Source organism: Melanostigma gelatinosum (assembly GCF_949748355.1).
Source record: "Melanostigma gelatinosum genome assembly, chromosome: 21".
NCBI classification, from domain to species: Eukaryota; Metazoa; Chordata; class Actinopteri; order Perciformes; family Zoarcidae; genus Melanostigma; species Melanostigma gelatinosum.
Genome location: NC_136654.1, coordinates 13,824,515 through 13,849,374, shown reverse-complemented (window position 1 = coordinate 13,849,374; position 24,860 = coordinate 13,824,515). Strand labels below are relative to the sequence as shown.

Sequence of the window (24,860 nt, the reverse complement as noted above, 5' to 3'; positions counted from 1 at the left end):
AAGTCAAAATGATGAGATTGAAAGTCAAAATGATGAGATTGAAAGTCAAAATGATGAGATACTTAAACAGTTAGAAGCAGCTCTTTGGCTGGTTACTGTACATTTAACATGGAAATGTATTGTGAGTACATTGAAGACTACTTTAAACTGTGAATGCAGAGAGTTATTTAACAATATGTTACGAGTAGTTACATTTACAACCGGTCCTTGGTGGGCAACCATGATGCTGATGTGGCCCGGAGTGAAGATGAGTTTGAGACGCCTGCTCCAGAGCTTGTCAGGATTCAGTGTGTTGCTCAAGAGTACGTCAGTGGGACTTGAAACCAATGTCCTACATCCTCCTACTGCCTCAATCACTGCCCTATGTGCTCTAATCTACCGCATTTCACCTCTTCAGTGACTTCCAACCAGTTTAAATGCATGGGTGGGTGCGTAGGGACGTCCCCTACAGTGACAGTATTGTTACAGTTACAATTACAAACTGCACATGGAACTGAAAGCCTCAGATTAGCTGACATCAGTGTAACTTTGTTGTTTTTTTTAACCTTTTTTTTTTTCAAAAAGAAGTTCACGTCCCACAAAGCAGATCGTGAGTTAAGATTCCACTTATCATAAAAATGAAACCCACGTATCAAAAGAAGAAGGAAGAGTGGTGTCGTTGCTGAAACCCTGCAGAGATAACTTTGCTGATTGGAGATGAAGTTTGATATCAGATCTCCCGAGATAGAAATACAACACACTTAAAAATCAGGTCTTGATCTCATGCAGCCGGCTGTGTGTCGTCGTCTTCTTCTTTTCTTTTTTTTTTTTGTTGGGTGGTCTGGGCAGTCGTGACATCAAACTGTTTTGTTTTGTTCAGTTCTTCAGGAAGACCGAGAAGAATCCCAGTTGTTCATTTCAAAATCTTTGTACAGAAAAGTCTCCCATGCGGTGGGACTTTTACTCTCAACTCCTCTATATACAGTAGTGTGCGAGTACATGGGAGGAGCACCAACATGAGACATGTCAACATTTGCAAAAATATATCTTCATATTTTTTTTGCCGTACAGATAGTCAATATAAATAGTAAATTATACGTGGAAAATATACAGTATATGGGGACCGAACACGGACACATCGTATAGGCTGTGCCAACTTAAAGTGCTAACATACAAGCCGCAAGCATGAAGGTATATTCTGACTCCACTTGTAGAGAAGGCGCTTCAACAGCAGTGCCCCGCCCTGCAGGGCATCATCATCACCATCACTCGCTTGAGGGTTAAAACCAAACACACTTTCACATTCGTATTCTCCAGCTTGATTTGTCAGCAGATGAAATGTGAGACTGGAATGTTTTATACTTTCCGAACTGCCACGGAAACCTTGTGTTTAGAGAAGTGAAAGTGAGCCGGCATCAGTTAGAAATCCTTAACGTTCTCTCCTCACTTCAGCATCACTCTGACGACTTATCATTTATCTGTCAGATCGTTTCAACAAGCTTTTTACCAGATCACTGTCCTCTGCAGAGAAATGTACTGTTGGTGTGTGAGATAGAAAATGTCCAACAAGGTGAACAGTATTTAAAGCTAAGTGTTGAGAGTACTCTGACGCCTTTAGAGCTCCTGATCATTCACGGATGAACACTAACTTTTTGACATGCAGAGCCCCCTGAACCTGCCAGCGCGCATCTCATACCTCGTACTTTGCTAAATCAACGTGTACAACACTGTGAAGCTGAAAAAAACAACACGATACCTGAAAACCGGCTGAAACCACACGACAAGACTCATTACAAAACAGCAGCAACCAAAGCCGGTGATGATACGAGCAGAGCTGTCTGGAGGGACTCTGCATGTGGACTCAGGAGTCCAAGAGAGACCCGTGTTTTTAAGTGCTTCCCGTATATAACCGGGCCCCTGCACTCATTTTGCATCCCTAACCTATAGATTATCGCGCGTTGGTCGTTCCGCGTTCTGACTCCCCGTCCTGTGACGTAATCTATAAGAGGAGAGCGCTGATGTGTGCGGGCTGGTTGCTGATCAGATCTTGCTGTTCTCCAGGTGGGAGTCGATGTGCTTGATGAGGGCGTCGTCGGGGTAACCCATGGGGAAGATCAGCTGGCAGAGAGGGCAGCTCCGCATGTCGCTCTCCTCCGTCTCCATCCAGAGCTGTGGGGGCGACACACACACACACACACACGGGTATTAGACAGCAGGATACATCGCATGCAGGCACAAACTTCACTGATGGTATTAGTCATCGTGTGGGAGGCAACACAATTACTACTTGGTGAGTGATCTCACTTCAGACTTTTGAAATCGACCGACTCATAGTAAATCCAGGTGGAAACTCTCATCCAAGCTCAGATTCATTGTTCAGTTTCGAGAGAAGACTAATTAGAGTTTCATGTCCCTGCCTCATTCGGCATTGCTCACCAGAGATACAAGTGTTTAAAGTATCATGAGTCAGTGCCCTCCAAAACAGAAATAAAGTTGTAATGTTATTATTTGGTTACGTTTAGGAACAAAAGCAACTTCATTAGAATGAGGTAAAGATCCTGGTTTGGGTTGAATGAAGTACTTTGTAAAGGTTAGTGAACCTTCATCAATATGGATTTAAGAAACCAACATACCGCTAGTTGGTAGTAAATGGGAAACTGGTCTTTTATTTCAAAGTTCAACGTCTTGTTGAACCATCCATCCACTCCGACCTTCTCCGATGGACAGCGGTCATACGTCCTACAGCTTGTTAACAATATTGGAGCATCAATTAATATTGATTCTATGTATTTAAAACCTTTTCTACTACTCGGATACCAGCTGCGTTTTCTGCTCTCTTCTATCTGACAGTGAGTTGAAACACTCATATGTTATGCCCTCAATGTGTCAGTTTTTTATTCCTTAATGTCAAAAATGGTTTGAAATACTGTCATTTTGTAGCAAAGTTAGAAATTCCAGCTGCTGGAGTGCTTTTCCACCAACATAAACATGTTACATAAGCACATGTCGGTATCAGATATTTGCTGAAAACAACTGAAGTTGGAGTTATTTCTTGACAAACAGCAGGTAATCCATACAGCCCGTCTCCGGCTCCAGCGTGGGTTGCCAGATTTGCTCAACGAGTACAGTTTCTGGTTTCGCTCTAAAGCGAACCTTGCAAACCTTAATTTGAAGACGCTGTGCACAATAATGTTTGTCAAGAAATAGTTCTGACCAAGTCACTTGAAAAAGAGAATTATTGTTATTACAGTTCTTTCTTTTACAAGATATAACATGTGAATGAATGCGCTTCAGAGATGTCGATGTAGATTGTGTTACCTGTGCACAGAGCCGTGCGAGCTGCAAGGCGAAACACACTCGACCGATATCGAACTTCTCATCTCAAGCTCAGAAAGGAAGCAAGTGACTGTATTTCTGTTAAGTATTTACTTTAAAGGAAGTCGAGACATGATGGAGACAGAGGATTGTGACATTCAGAGGGAACACGACTCATTGGACAGCGTCTTGGTGTTAAAGAACAAAGTCATTTTCTGTGAACCAGCTCAGTAACTACAGTTGCGACAAAGTGACACTTATTAAAAAATGTTCACTGCTGCAACTTTGTGGTTTCAGAATCACTCATATGGTATCCATGCGAGCTCATTTTCATGTTGTTATCGTGTTTTCCACTTTGTTTGAACTCACATTGATTGAAGGCCAGGACTGAGCGTGCTCTGCTGACAGGTACCTCGGCTGCGGGTGGCAGCTGAGGGTGTTGGACCTCTGAGGGATGGGGAAGACTGAGCAGGACGCCGGGCCTCTCATGACGCCACCGGGCACCGCGGAGGAGAGCACGCCCAGCGTCCGCGGGGGGCTGATGGGATGCGGGCAGTTCCACTCCTCCTCATCTTCGGAGGACTGTGGGGGCTGGGGGGCCGGTGTGGAAGGTGGAGGGGGCTCAAAATGCAGGTGGGCCACCTCCGACAGTGGGAATGGCATCTCTCTCGAGTGGCGCATGGAGCTCTCCCCGAGGCCCACGTCTCCTCCGGGGCCACCTTTATGGTGGGACGGGGAGCCTCTGTGCTGCAGTCCCCCATGAGGAGAGCCCACGTGTTGGGGCTGCTGTTTTGCGTAGCTGTCAATGTAGGGCCGAGGCTTAGGCAGGGTGGCGACGGGGTCCAGGGAGAAGCGGGGAGGGCACTGGTAAGCGGAGGGGTCGGCCACCTCGGAGTAACTGCGGCGGCCCTGGAAGCTGGCCCTCAGGTGCTGGCTGGGAGGGCGGCAGGAGTAAGAGGCCGGCCCGTCGTTGACGTCCAGCAGGGGGGAGCGGCGGTGCATGTCCGGAGAGAGGCGCTGCAGCACCGGGGAGCGTCTCTGTTGGATCGGGGAGTGGTGTGAGGGGGGCGGGACCGGAGAGTGCCGCTGCGAGATGGGCGAGTGGCGCTGAGACACCGGAGAGTGGCGCTGGTGGTGGATGGGAGAGTGACGCTGGACTGAGGGGAGAAAAATAAACAGTTTGCTGAATATGAAAATGGATGAAACATTGTTGGGGATTCTGTCTGTTATTATTTTTTATGTAATATCTGAAACCTTTTTAGAAAGTGTTAGTTTCTGGTCTTGTGTCCTTTTATCCTGTTTTTGTTTGTTTCTTTCATATTATTTACCTTAGTTCTATGTCTCGATGCTGCCCGACATCTTGGAAAATAAAGTTGTAAGAAACAGAAAAAAAGTTTGGCAACCTGTTTCTACACTAATTGGCCATTAGTTTGTGGACATCCTTGTGCATATGTCTGTGTACTTTTGGTCTGGTTCATCGTGGTTTGGGTCAGACTCCTTACTTCTAATTCAGTGAAATGCTGCAGCATACAAAGATATTTTAGACAACAGTTAGGCGAAGTCCCGCCCCTTCCGGTTGACCACATATTCAGAAGGAATATGTGCGGTAGTCAACGGTGAGAGACACATCTTTATTTGATCCTGTTTGAATTGTGCCATGAATTACACATATAATGTGCGTCAACATAAAAGACAGAAGCATTTTGTCGTAAAACAATTCAAACGGGATCAAAAAATGTTTTGTCTCTGGCGGTTGACGAATGCACATATTTCTTCCAAAAGCAGGTCCCATAGGGGAATGGGAGGGACTTCTGTTTGTGTCCCTTTCCTGTACACAAAGCCAGCTCCTTTAAAAGAAACGGTGTTCCCAGTTTGGTCTACTGGCCTGCTACATCCAACATCCTTTAGGATGAACTGGAACACCAACTGCTGGCCAGCCTGATGCTCTCGTGACTGAATGGGAACAAATCCTTGCAGCCAGGTTCCAAAATCTTGTGGAAAGGTTTCCCAAGAAGAGTGAAGGCTGTTAAAGCAGCAGATGAATGCCCGTGGTTTTTGAATGAGATGTAATGTTCAGGTGTCCATATACTTTTGACCAGGTAGTGTAACAGGAGGGGAGACATTGCACCAAAACAGTGAGTTAATATATACTTTATCAGGAGACATTCAGGGCAGTTTTTACAAACCAAACCTTCCTGCCGTAAAGGATTCAGTTAAAAGAAATGCACATTATGTCCCTGTGTGTATTCATAAAAAGATTTAGATCTGCACAGTTTAGTGTATTTACAAGACATGTTGATGACTCAGTCCCCCTTCTAGTCACCACTTCCCATATCAAAGAGGAAACATCATTTATTGCCGGTCGGTTGAGGTGTTAAAGAGGGCGGAGGTGTTTGTGCTCTGAAGCACTCTGAAAACCTCCGAGATGGAAACAGTGGAACGGGACTCTTCAGCTCACGCTCACTCTTACACTGTAACGCCCAGGAGAGCGTTCAGGGCTCAACACAAACCCCCTCTCCTCTGCTCCAAGAACAAATATTAGTTTTGTTCTCAAAAAAGGGCCAAGAGGCAATCGCATCGCCCGCACCATCCTGTAACTAGCAGTTCAAGTCCCATTTCCTATATTGATGTGACAAAACACGGCCTTAGGGAAACGTTTAACGGGGGTTCCGTGTCCCCCCCCACTTGTTAGCCGCGTTAAAATGCACACTTCTTCATTGATTTAAGCAGCGTCATTTTACAGTTTGTACAAATCGACTGCTCGGTGAAGGCGATGCCTTTTGGTTTGTGTGTTAGTAGCTGCACAGTTGTGAGACGTTGGATATGTGTGTGACTGCGTGCAGGAAGGTAAAGGTGTTGCTACTGTTCAACACTCTACACCATGTCTGTTAGTGTCTGTCTTTTACTCTTAAGTGAGAAAAACTGAAGCAACAAATCACAACCGGAAGTTATTTTTTATGCCATCAGACAGCAGAGGTAAACGTGCAGAGACCTACAGGGATGTATTTATGCTATTTTAATGAAGTGACATTCCATTTTACAAAGGGCCAGCATCTGTCTAACAAGAAAATTAAACTATTTTGGTAAATTTACAAAATATGATGTACCGATTTGGTTGGACTCAATAGAATAGAATCTATCGTTATCCCTTGAAGGGGGAACTTTGTCTCTGCATTTGACCCATCCCTGTATACAGGGAGCAGTGGGCTGAGTGACAGGCGCCGGGGAGCCGGGGGTTCAGTGTATTGCTCAGGGACACTTCGACACACGACACGTCCCAGTCGGGGATCGAACCGTTCCCGGACGACCTCTTAACCCAGTGCGCCACGGTCGCGCCACAATAAATAGTATGAACAAATTTCCGTGTTTATTTATTGTTCTGATAATTGTTATCTAAATAACATTAAATCTAACATGAAAGGATAGAGTTCATTCTGTTGAGCTGACGAGAGTTAACTCAGCCTTAATGCATTCATTTGGTCTCATTTATAAAGTATTTTACATGAGTTTACACTGGATTAAACCATCAACAGGATTTGTAATTAAATATTTGCTACGTTTACTCGGTTACTGAGCACTGAGGCACTGAGGCGACGGTGCCACAGGTCGTTTTTCCCACAGTGTCGACACACCGTATTCTTGCTAACCTGGACTAGCCTGCTCCTGCGACGCTTTCCTCAGGATCTCCGTCTGCTTGGAGCTCAGCGCTTGGAGGCGTCCCAGCTCCTCCGTCAGCTCTGTGTAGGCCAGAGCCAAGTTCACCCTGCAGGGAGGGAGGCAAATATGTCATCATCTTAATGATTGTCATTATATCACAATGTAGGTGGAATGCAATTTATAAAACAAGTTAATCAGAGTCAGATGGGATAAAACTGCATCTTAAATCCACACACTGCAGCTGAATGAGCTCTGCAGCACTGACGCTGCCTCGCTAATTGAGGGGCTTATCGGCTTATAGAGTGCATGTCACGGCACATCATTTTGAAGTGCATAAAATCACACCGTTTCATGCAAAGATGTGTCATGAGTCTCTCAGGGGCAGCGCTGACGGAGCAACTCTATTTCAAGAAGAGTAAACAAGAACGCTTGGCTTCCATGCGTCTCTACTTAAACCATGGCAACAGGCTGACTTTGAGTCAACTCATTCGCTCCAAACTGATCTGAGCCCCATCATTTAAATTACTGTCAGGCAGGCGTTACACAAGCATGTAAGGAATACTATCTGTGCATCTTCAGAGACTGATGTTATGTGTGTGGTTAAAAGCAGAAAAGAAGCAGCTGTAGTCATTGCCAGCTGCCCTCAAATCTGATAACGCACGGCTTATCTCAGATGTCGAACCAATTTTTGTAAACTCCCCCAGTCTTGACCTGAAACTCACTCACAAGCACCGCCGGCGGTAGATTAGAAAGTTGATTGCGAGACGTGAAACCCTGAAATCAAACTTGAAATCTGTTGAGATAATCTTATCCTGCCAGCCCGAGTCATTTGTGTTTCAAAGGTTCAATTGGTTTCATGAATGCAAAAATAAAACAGAGCTGAGACAAACTTCCACCGGATATTTGTGACTTTGACACGCACGTTCAAATCCAGGTTACAAACTTTTATGTTCTGCATAACTTTGGTTTTGCATGTTTAGCGAAACTTAAAAATTATCCATGAACTATCTCGGGTTCCTGTATTTGTCTCTGTTTTCAGGCCTTTAAAAGTTTATATTTTTAATCAATGTTTATATCTTTCTTTAAAAAACACGTTTTTAATGAGTTACTTAAAGCACTTTAAATTGCCTTTTGTGTGTGTGCAATTACAATTAACTTGCGTAACTCTATTGTCACTTCTACCCCCAAGTTGTCGATACTAAAAAGTTTCAAGAAAAACCGTCTTGTTGTACCCGAGTGCCAGATCGTTGCTACTCTCAGATCTGATGAAGCATCTCCGAAAAAAACAATGTTCAACCTCTTCATCAGAATTTGACTCAGCTCATTCCTCCATAGAGATGGTGGCAGATAAACGTCTGCATAGATGGGAAAATATGTTAACTTCCACTGCAGCACCGAACAAGAGAAGAAAAACACTTCTCCTGCCTTCACAGCAAATACAACACACTGTCAAATTAAAAGTATGTTCTCCAGCACACCAACTTAATTAAGTCTTCTCACTGCGTGTGTGTGTGTGTGTGTGGGTTAAGCCTGCTACTATATGTATTAAAATAAAGCCTGCATATTTTTTGTTGATAACAGCAGATTTTTTTTTAACTCTGAGCTACGATCTTAACCTTCTTTACATTTTATCTGCAAAGATGTGCACTGAAAAAACGAGCTAGCTGTTTTTTTTAGCACCACATGCTGATACAAGTTTATCGCCCCGATATTATTTAAAATAAAGTCAGGCACCCCATTTCAGGGAAGCTCACAGGCTGGAGATAAGTCATAACTTCCACTGGTTAGTTGGCTTTTGCGAGTGGCCCACCTAGTTTTCCACTGACTCTGCTATGACTCAGACAGAGTGGGGTCTCGAACCCCCTCTTCACCCACTACCTTAGAACAAACAACATCCCTCATTTTTGGTTGAGGTTGTTGGAACCTGGTGCTGACATTGAGATGATTCAGGGTCATCTGGAGTCTCCTCCAAACCTTTCAACACCTTTAGTGCGTCAGTAGGAAAACGGCAATCGAAGGGTTACTTACTGGCAACTTGCATGGTGGGTGGTGCATAAAGTATAACATTGATATCGCCAAAAATGACTTCTTTCAGATGAATCTCAGCTCCAGTTCTGCTTGGACGTCTTCCCTTTCTAATCGGAGGTGGATACGGAATTTCTCGGCAGTTGAGATGCATGCACCTCTTCCTTTTCACACTTGTTCTGGCTCACTTTTCAATTTTGCTGCTGTGTTTCAACAAACTGTGTCGGGGTCGGGCTGCGACACCTCTCACGGCGAAGCAGACGTGTGAACACCTGCACGCATTCTTTCAGAAAGTCTTTGACATCAAGTTTGTTTTGGTCTCTGCATGTCTAAAAATACTTTTAGACATTTTCCTGCATGCGCCTGTTCTTTTTGCACTTATTTCGTTTCCTTTCTTTCTTTTGCTTGTTTGTGTGTAACCGCGCGAACATACTGTACAATGTACAGTACAGCGCGTGGGAGGGGCGTGATGATTGCAGATGCAGCATTGATGGAAGATTGGCGCCTCTGAATCGATCAGATACAAGGGTGGATGTGTGTGTAGGAGATGAAGTGAGGAGCGTGTGGGCAGGAATCCGACCTTTGACCCGATCAGACGTTTCAAAGAAAGAGCCGTCACTGCAGCTGCCTGCGAGATCGGAGCTCCTCTTTGTTGGCTTCGAGTAATAATAAACCTTCTTTTTCAAACCTTCTGCAGCTCAGTCGCTCACATCGAGGACGTGGCCTCGAGGGGGAACTAACGGTTGAATACTGTGTGATGTGGCCATAACAAATACTCTCATAAACTTGTTACTGTGGTTTGGAAAAAGGAAGATATTCATGGTCGTGAATTTTAGCTGCATGCCTTCGGCCTCATAAGGGGACGTGTTCAAAAACGGAGGGGGGCTTTTCACACTCGCATGAGGCACTTTCAGCCGAACATGGAGAGGTGTCAAACAGTCCTCACACTAAATCACAGTGCACCAAACATCCAGAGTGACCTGGTAACTGCAAGTGTTGTTTTGGGGGGGATAGTTATCAATAAAAATGTTAAAAAAATGGATTTCCAGAAGCTAAACTTTGTGGTTTTTCAAAAGCCAGGCTCAAGCTTTGTCATTCCTTCAGTGGTTTTATGAATTTCCAACAAAATATAGGAAGATATTAAAATCATGTCGTGACTTATTGGAAATAGTCTCACTTTCTGAAAGCTCAAGAGGGATTAGTCAGTCGCTCTGTTTACTGTCGTAAAGGGGGGGGGGGGGGGGGGTGCAGTGTGGCTTGTGGTTGGTGAGGGCATCCCGTTCACGTAACACTAGTTCTGAGTGATGCACTCGAAAAAGCCAGTTCATTTGACTGGTTGTAAGATTACAGCCACAAACAAGAAATATGACAAAAACAAGAATATTTAGGGACGAATGGAAGAGAACATTTGTTTTGCTTTTTAGAAGGTGAAGGTTTCATCAATTCATCAATTCGGTTGCCGCTATCAACAATTTCAGTGTCGCGGAGAAGCTTTCAAAGTATCACAGAAACTAATTTACTCACAAAACACTCAGTTTCATAAAACGCCAATTTCCCCCGACAGAAGCTCTTAAAGGAATACTTTACCCCCGAAAATGACGATTCATATATGAAATACTGTGTTTCTTAAAGAAACAGTTCTAGTGCCTCCACGGTGAGTAACTGATGGTCATGCTGCTGATTATCAGGGCGAAGGTTGTGTGTTAATGTGCTCCACAGCACACGCAAAGCCCTCCGTATCAATCTGTGCAGTTTACTCGAAATGAGCCCAATTACAAGAAAAAGCAGCAGGAAGCAGAGGAGAGGCACTGTAGGTTCTCAGTGGGAGTTAGTGATATTGTTGAGTAAAACCAAAAGGTGACCAAGGTCTGGAAAAAAGCAGTAGTGTTCCACCACACACTCAGTACCAACCTCTCTGTGCTGCCACAGCGTTTACTTTCAGTTTGTCTCCCCATCGAAACACTTCTGGGGTTTCACTGTGTGGGAGTCATTTGCCCAACCTGCTGTGGTTTTGACTCTTCATTGTACCTGTAGCGCCTTGTAAACAGCCACGCAACACACGGGGCAACTTTTATAAAGGCATGAACATGAGCTCCTTTCTTTTCTCTCTCATGTGCTGTAAGCGAGTGGAAACACTTGAATGCCCACTGTTGCTCTTTTGTGTGGTTTCAGGTGTAAGAGAGAGGTAGATTGATGCCGTTATAGAGGAAGTGGTTCTGCTCTGTGCTTACACTGCCCCCTACTGCTCAGACTCATCTCTCCTGAGCAAATGTTGAATAAGAAACAATGGTGTTACAGTCGAATGCACTTAGTAAATGCGGCGTTTGTGCACCAAGAAGAACACTCCTTTAATTAATGCTGGCTTTGAACCCAGTTAGCCAGCGATGGCGAGCTCGTCGTGTTTCTAATGAGGCCTCTGGAGGTCATCTCAGCGGGAGAAGATGAAGCTCAACCAATATCTCTCTCCTTCCTAACACCTTTCCTTCCATCGCTCCTGGTTTCATTTCTTCCCCTCGCCCAGAGATCGGCTGTGGTCACTTACTGCTCATCTCCCACCTTCTTTATCCACTCCACATCACACTGCTTGCACGGAGAAGTCATTTCCTGCCGAAGTAGAGCGTGAAATTAGATTAGCATGCAGGTGCTGGGAGAATATTGAACAAAATCTGACAGCAGGAGCGCATCGAGGCAACATGTCTGAAGGTAACATCGTCAGAAATAAAGAGGACGAGGATAATTATTATTCAAGCACTGTGTGTGTGTCATTGTGCTACATTGGACCCTTTTATGGTTGCTCCAACTAAGAAAGACACAACTGTATTGGAACTTAGCACAACGACTGGAAACAGGGTGAAACAGCTAGCCTCGCTCTGTAGCAAGGAAACACAACCCACCAACCAGAACCAGGCGGCAACCTCCGGTTCTGAAGAGCGAAGCCAATGCTGAAGTGTCTTAAAGCTGCATTCTCTCTAGTGTCCACCAGGGGGCGACTCCTCTGGTTCTATAGAAGTCTATGAGAAAATTACTCTACTTCTCTCTTGATTTATTCCCTCAGTAAACATTGTAAACATGAGTTTATGTCTCAATCTCTAGTTTCAAGTCTTCTTCAATTCAGCATGATGTTCATTTCGTACATTATGGTCCATTTAGAGTCAAACAGACCATAACGCAGGGGATGCTTTAGGGCGGGGCTACTGTGATTGACAGGTCATTACTACAGCGCTGTCCGGTCTGGGTGTTGTCAATGTCTTATTCAGCGTATTATTCACCCTCTCGTGTCAATTCTGGTTGCAAAGAAAAAAGATGGCGACGGCCAAAGTGCTGAACTCGAGGCTTCAAAACCTTAGTCCACAAACCAACGGGCTACGGTTACTGTGTCTACTTATGAAGGCAAATCACTGTCAAAATCCGAGAGTGCAAATGAGATCCATGCGCGCGTGAAGATCAAACAGCCGCGCACTTATTTTACTTTGACAAGTGCTTTTACATCACTCCGAGAGCAGAATTCACTCTCGTGAGAGCAAAAGTCGCTCGCGAAGCTTAAACCCGCTCGCTCGCGAGTCAATTCTTCTTTTTGACAGTAAGTGGGCGGACCCAGTCTCCATTGTATCTCTACATCTAATTGGTTTCAATCCTCGTCTTGGGATAAACCGGATATCACTCTGACGCTAGGGGGAGATTTTCAGATTGCAGGTCAGGGGCAAATAATGTACATTTTACTGCACGGGTACTTTTACTTTCTGCACTTAAAGTACATTTTGCTGACAATAACATTGACTAAGGTTTTGAATGCAGGTATTTTACTCGTAATGGATTGTTTCATCAGTATGGTATTAGTATGTTTACTGCAGTGAAGGATCTGAATACTTTTTCATCCCCTTATTACTTGTCAGTGATTTAACAGTTCATATACAAACGGTGGTCCCTAATCTTGGCTCCAGATCTTTGAGCAGGTCCAAATTGTTGCTCATATTATGTACAACTATATTATATCTCTTCTGTAAACACAACACTGTGATTAAATATGATCATATCATGTTTTAAACTTTTAATCAATTAAGATCAAAGAGTTTCTTTGAGCTGTTTGTCACAAGAGGTTTGAGTATCAAACACACATTGTCTGTAATAGAATGATGGAGTGAATTTAAACAATCTGAGCAACTTGACTTTAACACATTTTTAATTATTGTATTTAACAACTCTATTAACATCATTTGTATTTCATCAGCCTCGACAGTCTGAAAAGTTTACAAAACCTGTCAGACAAATGTAGAACATCCTGGGATGTGGTGGAGTGTTTAGTGGCGGATTGAAAAGCACCTCTATCAGAACTAGCGTCTGCGTCAGAGTGATGTCCGGTCTGGGATGGATTTGACATTCCTCTTAATACTTCTCACACATCACTCAGGACAATACAAGGAATGTATCACAAGAAAAGCACTGCTTCTCTGACAACATCAACACTGACCCGGTCCCTCTGGCTGTTCTGCAGCATCCTCATGTCGTCCTTCAGTCTCTCACACTCCCCCTTCAGCTCCTCTTCCCTCCGACATGCCCCCTGGGCCTCGTGCCGCGCCCCCTCCAGCTCAGCCTCCAGCCGCTGCAGCTTCAGGTCGGACAGGGCGTCCAGGCTACGGGAGCTCTGAAGGGTCAAAGCTGGACAGTCCAGCACTGGGAGCAAAAAGAGAGAGAGAGAAACGAAAATACTTGATTTTCACTGCTTTTGGCCCTGACTAATGCAGCATTCTTTCTAATCTTCCGTCCACGGTTGTTGCACAATAGATGAGTATGAGAGCGCAGAGGAGCTGACTTCTTCCAAGGGCAGCGTCTTTCACTTTGTACCTGGGTGATGTGATGTGCGTGGGCATGTTCGTGATTCAGCTCTGCTCACAAAGACTCACACTCAGTCCTTGAGCCAGAAGACACTGGAGCGGCACATGGTCTGTTATATCCCAGCTCCTCCTGCCTCCTCTTGTGCACACATACTGTACACCGATATCTTCTCACATTCATAGACGCACACACCGCTCTCAATCAACAATAATACCTTGCAAGCTCTGACTCCTCACACACAAAATGAAGGCGAGACACTGCAGGCAAAAACATTGTTTGTCATGCACTGATCGATTGTGGGAATCTTCATTAAAGACCGGAGGAAAGAAAACATTCAAAATACACATTTAGGTGTTTATTTCACTACTTTGTCTATTTGTGTCTGTAGATTTCTCCTAAACTCACCAGAAGTTACCATGAGACAATGCCTCATTTGCATATTTGATTCAATGTGACAGCAGTTTAATAGTATAGATCTGATTCCAGAGAGGAGAGAAGTGACAGTGACGTAAAAATGCCTGATTCTTTATGTATTTTCTTTAAGAGGCAAAAAGCTGATTTTCATGCATCGGTCAATTTGAGATTTTGGGCTATTTTACATCCATAACGTGTCTTGTTTCAGACTAGAGGAAATAAAACATACAACATACACGTTTAGGTGTCTATATTTAGTCTATTTGCATCTGTAGATTTCTCCGACATTCACCAAAAGTAACCACTACATGATGCCAGTAATGAACTGGTGAAGGCTCATGGTGATATCTATTAGCTAAATGTTTTGACATTTTCACTTGTGGTTTCTCCAAAAAAGCCTTTTTTCCATTAAAGATGAGAGTTTGATGCAGAATGATACCTCCCCTTCACTCGAGTACACCATCAGTGGGGGGGGGGGGGGGTAGCGGTGACACATTTCTTCCAGGTTTCCATCAGCCACCCACGACATCTAAAGTTGAACACGATCTACTGGACTGCATGTTTTATCTTCTGTGCTCTGTTACTCTGTTACAAAATGAGGGAATGTGCTGACTTGGTGAAGCTTTAGAAGAATTAAAGGTTTTATTCAAATGCTTTTTTTTTTTTTTTATGTATTCAAATGCGTGAAAGCAGTGTGAGTGACCTGCCTTTGTTTGAAGCATCTTTAAAACTTTTACATATTTCCAGTGCAGGAATTGATTCGCATCGTAATAATTTGACTGATCTCGCAGGTTGTCTAGCATTTGGTGACGCAGACTCATTACAATAGAGATCACTCGGCTGTGCAGATGGAAGCAACAGGCTGAACCATACTGAGAAATCCTCCAAATATACAGCACCGGGCACTGACAAATGTTTGGATGTTGGAGGTCTCTATTCCTGCGACTGTGATTGGGGAGCTGGAACAAAATGTCCAAGCTGGTTCTCTCCAACAGGCCGAGGATTCACTGGACCTCAGTGTTTTTTTCTGGCCAGATTTGGGGTTTTGATGGCAGAGAAAAGATGAGCAGTGATTAACTGAGATGGTGTCTCGGCTGGTTAAATGTATTTTGTACTTATACTGTGCTTGTACTTTGTACTGTATTTATCTTACAGTAACTAAAATGCGTTTCAGAGTTGAGTGGTGAATGTGTGTGGTTTGCTGAACACATTGAAGCTTGACATTGAAATACAACACGCTATTATCAACCACCTGCTCCCAGAATGCACCTGTGAAAACACCTGTAAGCCGTTAGATTATTTATTTTATTTTACAGAGAGTTAGAAGATAATAGTTGTAAAATACTGTATTTTTTATTTACAGTAAAATACTGTAATGTTAATGTCATCTGCAGTTAAAGTAAATGTGTGTTTATAAGTATGAACAAATGTTTGTGTTTTAAGTCTATAGACTCAGATAATAGTGGTTGATAGCAGTAGACAAAGCTATTTATTTGGTCAGTTTTAGAAGAGTTTGAGATTAAAATCTTTTTCGAGGGAGACCCAGCCGAGAATGAAGTGTCTGCTTTTGCAAGAGATGTCAGACATTTTATATTTTGTGTATACATTTTTTGTGTTCGAGTTTCGACAAATAGAGGCCCCTGTTGCACAAATGGTGTTTTAACAATTGCAACAACCAGTAAACACGACGGTTCTCTCTGACAATGGCGATAACCTCAGTGATGGTGGTAGCAGGAAGCGTCGTTGGCTGTGTTTTAACCATCAGAAGTTATTGACTGTGAAACCAGAATACCCACACATCTCAGCTACTGATGGAGGTGATGGAGGAGAGAGGCGACCGTCACTCACTGTGTGCGTCGGGGCCGGCGTGCAGCTGCAGGTACTGCATGTCTTTGCTGTGCAGCTGCATGTTGAGTTTCTGCAGCGAGTTGTCCCTCTGCCTCAGAGCCGACTCCAGGCCCAGGGTACGCTCCACGTGCTTCTCCACCAGCCCGGTCTGCAATCACACACATTCATTTCATTCTAATCCACCAATTGCATTACAACTATACAGGATTCAAACACGTACAGAGGTTATCTACCAAACGTCTTTGATTGTGGGCCACAAACGGAAACAATATGATTATCAGGAGTCAAGGGCCGAACTAAAGTAAATGTGTCGTTTTTAACCAGATACACTGCAAGAAAGTCTGCTTCTAAACCAGAAGACCTTCTGGTGTCATGGACAATTACATCTTTATCAAAATAACTACGCTACAATACTCAAACAGGCAGGACTGGTGGATGAAAAGAGGTTAAGACAGATCATTTCACTAAATTTAGTCGACATCTAGTGTTTAAACTTGGATGTACAAACAGTGGAATTTATTTAAAAAACAGCTCAAGAAATATTCTAGTTTATATTTCAAAGTTCAATAAATGGCCGCCCCTGTTCCTTTGCCACTTCTGTCCTGCGACACACAGCCAGGCCACTTTGCGTCTTTGTAAACTGATGAAAGCCAGTTTGATATTTGTGAATACCAGTGTTATCATATCAGCGCCAGCATATGAATGTATATTACAGATGCTGATATTTAGGAGCCTTGAACATGTCAACAGTTTATCCTGAAGTTTGTTCTTGGTGAAATGTTCTTTTTTTTTTTCTTTTTCCTTTTCATTGTGCAAAATACACACACGATAAAATACATATTCATAACAATATGATGCAGCTTAGTGAGTGAGTGCACTGCTGGAAGGTTAAAGGTCAATGAGGCCCAGTAGGAAGCTGGAGCCACAGACTCTGGGTGACATTGAGACACTGGCAGCTCCAACATCTTTGGCGCACCTCGTCCCCGTAATCACATAAAAACTGCTGAGGCTGCTCGGTGTGAGCTGCTCGACGGACTTCACTGTCATATGAGAGGGTTTATTACCACAGAGGGGTTCTGGGAAAGAGCAGCCAGCCAATCTGTTCACTTGGAAGGTGTCTGGTCTGCATCCACGCTGATTTGTAGCTCCGCCACAGAAATGTGTTCGTCCTCACAGTTTGAAATACTGTCTAAATGAAAGGAGTTAAAGAGCATGAAGCTAAGAAACGAATCCGTGTATGTTATTTTAAATGATGGAAAGTTGCTGCATCTTGGACAACAAACAATAATTTAATCATTTAGAGATTTATGTGTCCTTCCAGTCGATCATGTGTTGTCTCTGAAAGGACTTTTCTCTCTGAAGGGCTGTTGAAGTGATGAAACAGGTTTGCTCAGAGGGCAATTACTCTGAAATGAGCAGTGTTGTCGAGAGTGCCAAGTTAAAGTGAGCCAATGCACTTCATGAAGTGACTCTTTTCTTTTTGGTCGTACTATCAGAGGGACGAATGTAACAGTAGAGAGAAAAAGCAGATGTTTTGAAGTTTGTTACAGAAATACAGAAGAATTAATCAAGAATCTGATGTTGTCTTTAGTTTTCGGTTATGAATCTGCTCGTCGGTTCACTTTAAATGTGTTGGATGGTTTCTAGCTCATGGCTCTGGATTTGTGCACGCTGGCTGAGAGAGCTGCAGGAATCCTCAAACCCGGAAGAGAGTCAGCAATTTTCTGTCTGACAGCAAGATAAAGTGGTGAGAATATTCTAAATATAGAGTACACATAAACAGATATTGATTTATTTTTTTAATTAAGGTGGTTGTTTCTTTTAGGTGGCAAAAATTTGTTTTGCAGCTGCAAACTGCCGGTAACACTGACTATGGATAAGTCCCTCATACAAGCCCTTTTAAAACATCTGAACTATCCCTTTACCAAAGAGTGGTGTTCATTTGTGAAGATTGTCTTGCTGGACAAAACGTGTAAGCATCATAATCGTTTCAAGTTTATTTTCTGCAATTATCCATCGAATGGAAGAATCCAGTCGAGGGGACCAGTGTGATGCTAACTTCCTGTTTAGCCGACAAAAACACGTCGACCCTGCAGCTTTGCTGTCATGTTGAAAGAGGAACGGGTCAAACACAAGAAGCACAATATTGTCTAGAACATTAGTGTCATTGTGTAGCGTTAAGATTTCTCCTGAAGTAGAACCAAAACGTCACAAACACCACATGGTGCAAACTAAAATATGATCATCTCTCATGTTCATCGCCAGTACATGATGTCATCCATGCAAGCGTTTACATCGGATTTATTAATGAATGGGCCATATGGCTTCTGCACACGGTGCAGCGGACCGAGTAACGTCTCTGACCATCTTGTCGAGGTCCCTCTGGAGGTTGCTCTTCTCCATGTGGATCTTCTCGTAGGCCTGGATCACATCCTCCAGCTGCTCCTCTCGCTCCTTTCTCTTCTGGAGCTGAAGCAGCGAGGTACAGACGGACAAAAAGAACATCAACCACAACAAAGGCTTGACATACATTTACTTTCTGTTCCCTTCTTTGTCAGTTTTCAAACGTCCTCCCAAAAGAGAGCGAGCGAGAGGAAATAAAACTTCCATTTCCTCTTAGAAGCTGTTGTGTAACCAAGCAAATTCAGGACACGGAAATCCTGACACCTCAGCACGCACGCCTCCCCCATCTCGACAAACGGGCGAATGATGATTTCCACAACCATCTTCAGCACTGTTTTGAATAATGAATTTCTCGGTGTCTTGCTGATCCATCACGCTGTGGCTTAATGAGGGGGTGAATGTCGCGGGATGGCATAATCACATACTCTCTGAGAGCGGCGACGCGGCGCTCCGGGTTGAGTGAAATGGGGGAGCTTTTTAAAGCAGAGCGAGGAAGTGTTGAAGAATATGGTCACTTTAGACAACTGAGTGAGAGTGAGATAAACAAGAGAGGACAAAGAGGGGTGTCGCTGCTGTGTGCAGCGTGTCGATGGTAACATATGCTTTGTTGTCAACAGCATCGTGACTGAGAGTAAGGAGATTTTAATACCCAAAGATGTTCTCGTTATCACGTTTTTACATTTTCACCTCAGTCTGGATTGGGTGTGTGGGAGGGGTTTGTTGTTTCAAACAGACCTCTTGGGTTCAAAGCTGGTTTTGTTCTAGTTCTTTAGCTTAATTAGTTAGTTTGAAACAGTTGATTTGATTGCAGTGTGTGTGTGTGTGTTTTCATCACCGAGGTGATGAATTCAAGGTGCCAGTTTGAATGTTGTTGAGAGGAGAGTAAAGACGAGGAGGGTCGCTAAAACGGCTGATTTAAAGGATAGTTTTCCTTATTTTCATCATTTTGGCCACTGTCTGTATCAGTTGTGATAAAGTAATGTGAAAGTGAAGCGCTATGCTCTGAGAACACAGTGGCGTTAGCCAGGTTTCCATGCAAACGTAGTGCAAGTTTGAACCGGAATTTCCAGAGAATCTGCAAAACAAAATGCTAATTCATTTGCGTTTCCACCCACTGCTGCATGTGTCCACACACCACTTGTTGAGGGAAGACTGATGGAGTGAACTCTATTTGTTGTCACAAATGCAAAATGCGTGGGGTCTCGAGGGCGGTCCGAGACCCCTTGATTGGTAAATCATAAGACAATTATTTGTCACTTGCAATCATCACTTAAATGTCTTTCAAACGCCTTAATGCCCAGTTTCCATTCTTTAAACTGCAAAACATGTGGTCACAAATGCAAAGTGTCACAGCCTAGTTGTGTGTGTGGGTGGGGGGTGGGGGGGGTCCTGTACCAACATGCTCAGCGTGGCACGTTTCCTCCCTCTGAACTCCCGGAGTCAGAACCATGTGACCTCGTGTGTCCCACGCTAATCTCTTCTGCTGCTCCCTTCAACCATTCCCTTCCTCTTTCTTGCTCTCCAGCTCTTTCTAGTTTTTCTTTTTCTTTACCGCTACCAGTTTTACCACTGCCTTCCTGTGTCGGTCGTTTCTCATTTCTATTTCCCCATGCTCTCGTTCACACAGTCATGGAAAATAGAGTTGCAAGCGAGGCGAACGAGCAGTCCAAGTACATTAAGGGCGCTGGCATTCTTCTCTCTACACTCAAGTACAGAGTGGAAAGGCAGTAAAACGGATTCCTTTGGAGTACCGTCTGTGAGTAATGTGTGCACACCTTGTTTTATATTTTAAATTAAGTCTATAATGCAGGATGTACAACCAATCAATTTCATTGATACTTAACTTTACTCTCACCTCGTGGGTCAGGACGTTGACTCTCTGCTGCAGGCTGCCATTTTCTGAGTGCAGCAGCGCCGTCTCCTTGCTCTCAAAGGAGCAGTAGGAGTTGGTGTCCTCCCCAAACTCATTGATCATGGGGAACTGCAGAAACAGAAAAGAAGTGAATGACATTCAAGAAACATAGAATTAGACGTGTTATGATCAGACTAAGAGTGTAGAGAACAAGGATGCAGTGCTTATTTCTGCTTTTTTGTTTTGTTTTTCATCCTGTTTTCTGCAGTTTTTTTATGATTTCACGCTGAGATGATGAAAGATTAATCTTGTATCAACTGCTTCTGTTTGGCCCAGATATCACTCAGAGGCTCAGCGTCTTTTAACTCGTGTCATGTTCTTTTTTCCATCATGAACTGGATTTTATTTTCCCCTTCTCCTAAAGTAATCTGTGAAGTTACATAGCAAGTATTACATCTGGGACGGCGTGTGACTCGGCTGCTGTTTGTCCGGCCATCAGTTACTTTGTTGTTCCTTCTGTTCATATTTCTGAAAAGATGAATACTTTTTCAAAATGAGAGTTGGTTCTCCAATTTTCTTTTTCTTTTTTTTTCACGATATGTCAGAAATTGTGTGTGTGTGTGTGTGTGTGTGTGTGTGTGTGTGTGTGTGTGTGTGTGTGTGTGTGTGTGTGTGTGTGTGTGTGTGTGTGTGTGTGTGTGTGTGTGTGTGTGTGTGATGGAGTCAGAATAAACTACAGTGTGTGTGTGTGATGGAGTCAGAATAAACTACAGTGTGTGTGTGTGATGGAGTCAGAATAAACTACAGTGTGTGTGTGTGTGATGGAGTCAGAATAAACTACAGCGTGTGTGTGTGTGTGTGTGATGGAGTCAGAATGAACTACAGTGTGTGTGTTCATGGTGATGAAGGAACGACAGTGAGGCTCACTGATGTGTTTTTAATGGAGCTCTGTGGCTCAGAGGAAGAAGAGATATCAGGCTTTGATGCACTCACAATACATATTAGATACAAAGAATATTATCATTATGACTATTATTGTTAATGTCAGTGTTATTGTTTTTGTTATCAATGTTGATAAATATCATTTAAATCTTATTGCTGCACCACTCATGATTCATGGGGGAAGACATATTAAGTGTTATATGAAATGAGGTACAGCTATGATGCTGCAGCATTACAGATATATATTCATATTATGCAGAAATAATTTTCATGCAGATACGATCGATTATGTAATCATAACTGTGCATTTATGGGTTGTTTTACTTGTGAAGTGAGCGATGTGTCTAGTTATGGTGCTAAACTGTTGTCTGGTGCAGACCCCTGTGATAGAAAACACACACGACAAGTTATATAACTGCATGTGGTTCGACCGAAATGAACACATTTACATTTAGAGTGCCTGCCTTAAGAAGGGAGGGTTTCTCATTTTCCGTACGAAGTCGTTGCAGCTGATGCAATGTCTATTTGAGGAGCAAACAACCCTTTTCTATTTGGCAGAACACCTCTCTCTGCTCAGTTAACAGTAAATGTTCGCAACAAGGGCAAACCCCCCCAGGAGTTCCAAGACTCCTCGTACCGGCGAGCATCGGGAGCGCTAACAACCTCACTGCAACCCATGTTCAAAGTAGCAGGAAAGCACTCCCATCTGCATCATTACAGCAGCTGTACTCGGGCATCTTGTGTGTGGAGAAAAGCCTGCAACAATACTTGCCTTTCCTTTAAAAAAAAACAAAAAGGCTTGAAATCATGAGTTTTGCAGATGAGCGAAAGGTTGTGGGGATTTAGCCTGTTCAGGAGCCAATATGATGATTATATTGATTGATTTTCCAATTTAAAAAAAAATTCACTTGCTATATTTACAGAGTCACAGGTGTGACCGCTCCGACTACAAACAGCCAACATCTGCACCTGCTCGCCCCCAAACACCAACACCTGTCTCTTTGGGAATGGACCCTGAACAAACTGCCGCCTGCGAGTAAGTCAACAGCGATGTGGCAGCCTGCAGCCCTCAGTAACAGCTGCTCACTAACAGGACGCAGGATTTCTGCACTGACACGTACATCAGGAGAGGGAAGAAAAAGTCAAGCTGCATTTCCATCAATTTCTGAACTTCCCCTCCGCCAACCCGTTACATCCATGTCTGTCCTAAAATGTCATCACTTCACCATTTTATCCCGTTAAACATTTCTGTGACATTGTCATAATTAGCTTATGAATTCTTGAATTATGGCCAAGAACATGATTTGTGAAGTCACGGTGTTGCTCAATTATCACGTAGCCGAAAAAAAACCATAATGCCTCCGACCACAGCTGCCGCCGAACAAACATCAATCATAGATATATTAAAAGCATCAGCACGAATCCTCTGCTGTTTGAATTCAACTCAAACATCACAGATGATTTAGTTTCCCCTTCCGACCTTATCCCTCGTAGACCAAGGTGCAGCAACAGCTTGCATCTTTTGGGGAATTCCTCAGCATCTCAAGTACAGCAGCCTCTCTGACAACTTTTTGTCATTTGAAGCTTTTCGTTCTCTTTCCTCTCAGACAAGACACGAGTGCTTCTCATACTCATCCTCTGTCTCTCTCTCTCTCCCTCAGTCTCTCTCTGTCTCTCTCAGTCTCTCTCAGTCTCTCTGTCTGTCTGTCTGTCTCCCTCTCTATGTCTCTCTCGCTCTCTCTTGCTCTGTCTCTCTCTCTCTGTCTCTCCCTGTCTGTCTGTGTCTCTCTCCGTCTCTCTGTCTGTCTGTCTCTCTGTCTCTCTCTCCATCTGTCTGTCTGTCTCTCTCTCTCGCCATCTCTCTGTCTGTCTGTCTCCCTCTCCCTCTCTCTGTCTCTCTCTCGCTCCGTCTCTCTCTCTGTCTCTCCCTGTCTGTCTGTCTGTCTGTCTGTCTCTCTCTGTCAGTCTGTCTGTCTGTCTCTCTGTCTCGCTCTCCCTCTCTCTGTCTCTCTCTCTCTGTCTCTCCCTGTCTCTCTGTCTCTCTCTCCATCTGTCTGTCTCTCTGTCTCTCTCTCCATCTGTCTGTCTCTCCCCCTCTCTCTCTCTTGTCTTGAACAGCACAACTTGTTAAAAGTTCTCATGAACCTGAAGTAAAACTGGGCAGCACTAGCAGAAGGCAGAGTGGGTACATTACGTCATATCATTCCTAGAAAAAGGGAAACACCACACACTCATTAATATGAAGAACATCCAGGATTTTCTTTCGGTAATCCTCCTTTGTTCTTAATTTCAGCAATGTATCTCTGCATTATTATCTCCTTTTACTCCCTCGTTCCTCTTCATCTCTCTGTGTCTTACGCTGCATCTTTCCGCTCATTTAACTCCTTCTTTCCACTTATTTTTTCCCCTTTTCCTCACTTTCTGTCCTCCCACGCTATTCCTCGACACTATACCTTCCCCCCCACTGTATATGTGTCCGTTGGCCCAGCAACTGCTAAGAGGTGGATTTCTGCCTCACCTGCTTTCTCATCCAACCGGAGAAAAAGTGGTCTGGTTTCCGCCACCAAGCAATCAGGCCTGGCTTTGCTGAAATGTTACTCTGTTATCTAAAATGACATCCAGAGTATATTATCTATTCGTATCGTATCTTTTGTGTGATTTTCTTTATGTAGATATTTAATGAGGATTGTTGGAGGGAGCCTGAGATTTGCTTCTCTGTAATTGCTGTGCACATGACAATGAATAACTTGAAGAGCCCGTTCAGCAGCGCCGCTTCCTACGACCCGGGACGGGTTTGTTGACCAATCCGCCGGCTCTACCGACACGGTTTGCATACAGACATCCAATTACAATGTGGATGAAATCAGTTGAATCCAAAACCTTCAGACCTTTGCTCAACATCTATATTTCCATGTACAGATTGCGTGTTATTACCAGGTGTAAGTGGGGTCCATTGTTACTTTAAAGGTCTGTGTTTGCTCCTGTGAGCGACTAATTCAGTGTCAACGTGAGCTTATGTGTGCAGAACCCTTTTTGTAGCCGCTCCGTTGGCTCCCAGTGCTCCTCACGGTTGTTGCTCTATATTATATTTTACTTAAACATGAGTTCTTTCTCCTGTTCCCCGCTGGTCCCGGATCAAAGCCCACCAAAGCGTTCTCTCCTTTTATCTTTGTGTACAATCTCCCTGCCTCCATCACGCTTTAAGGGTGGACGGCTCGCTCCAATTTTTAAAAGACTAATAAATCAAAAAAACAAGCTGGCCTCATCCTTGTCTGCACTGGGACAACAATATTAATGGTTAAAATAAATGCTAATATTTGACTTTGTGAGCATTGAAGTGACAGCTCTTCACCTTGATCTCGTAGATCTTGAGCTTCCTCTTGATGCTGGTGTTCTCGCGCTCCAGCAGGGCCAGCCTCGTCTTGATCTCCTGGTAGGCGCTGATGAGGGCGAAGTGGGAGGCCGAGTAGACGTCGTCGGGGGGCGAGGAGTGCCACGCCACGCCGCCGCAGCTGTCCTCCTTCAGGCCCCCGGTATCGCCGCCGCCTCCTCCCAGGAGCCCCAGCTCCCCTCCGCCGAACAGAGACTGCAT

The 24,860-nt window shown here is 43.9% G+C and overlaps 1 protein-coding gene across 1 annotated transcript; it reads right to left on the bottom strand.

Moving 5' to 3' along the window:
* Positions 1-2,019: 2,019 nt before the first annotated feature.
* On the bottom strand, positions 2,020-24,860 carry tbkbp1 (TBK1 binding protein 1; the record flags this gene model as incomplete). Its single annotated transcript, XM_079293077.1, has 9 exons — positions 2,020-2,148; positions 3,664-4,451; positions 6,942-7,057; positions 11,519-11,580; positions 13,445-13,647; positions 16,072-16,219; positions 18,436-18,540; positions 20,330-20,455; positions 24,621-24,860. 9 exons carry the CDS (start codon positions 24,858-24,860, stop codon positions 2,020-2,022), a joined length of 1,917 nt encoding a protein of 638 aa, XP_079149203.1.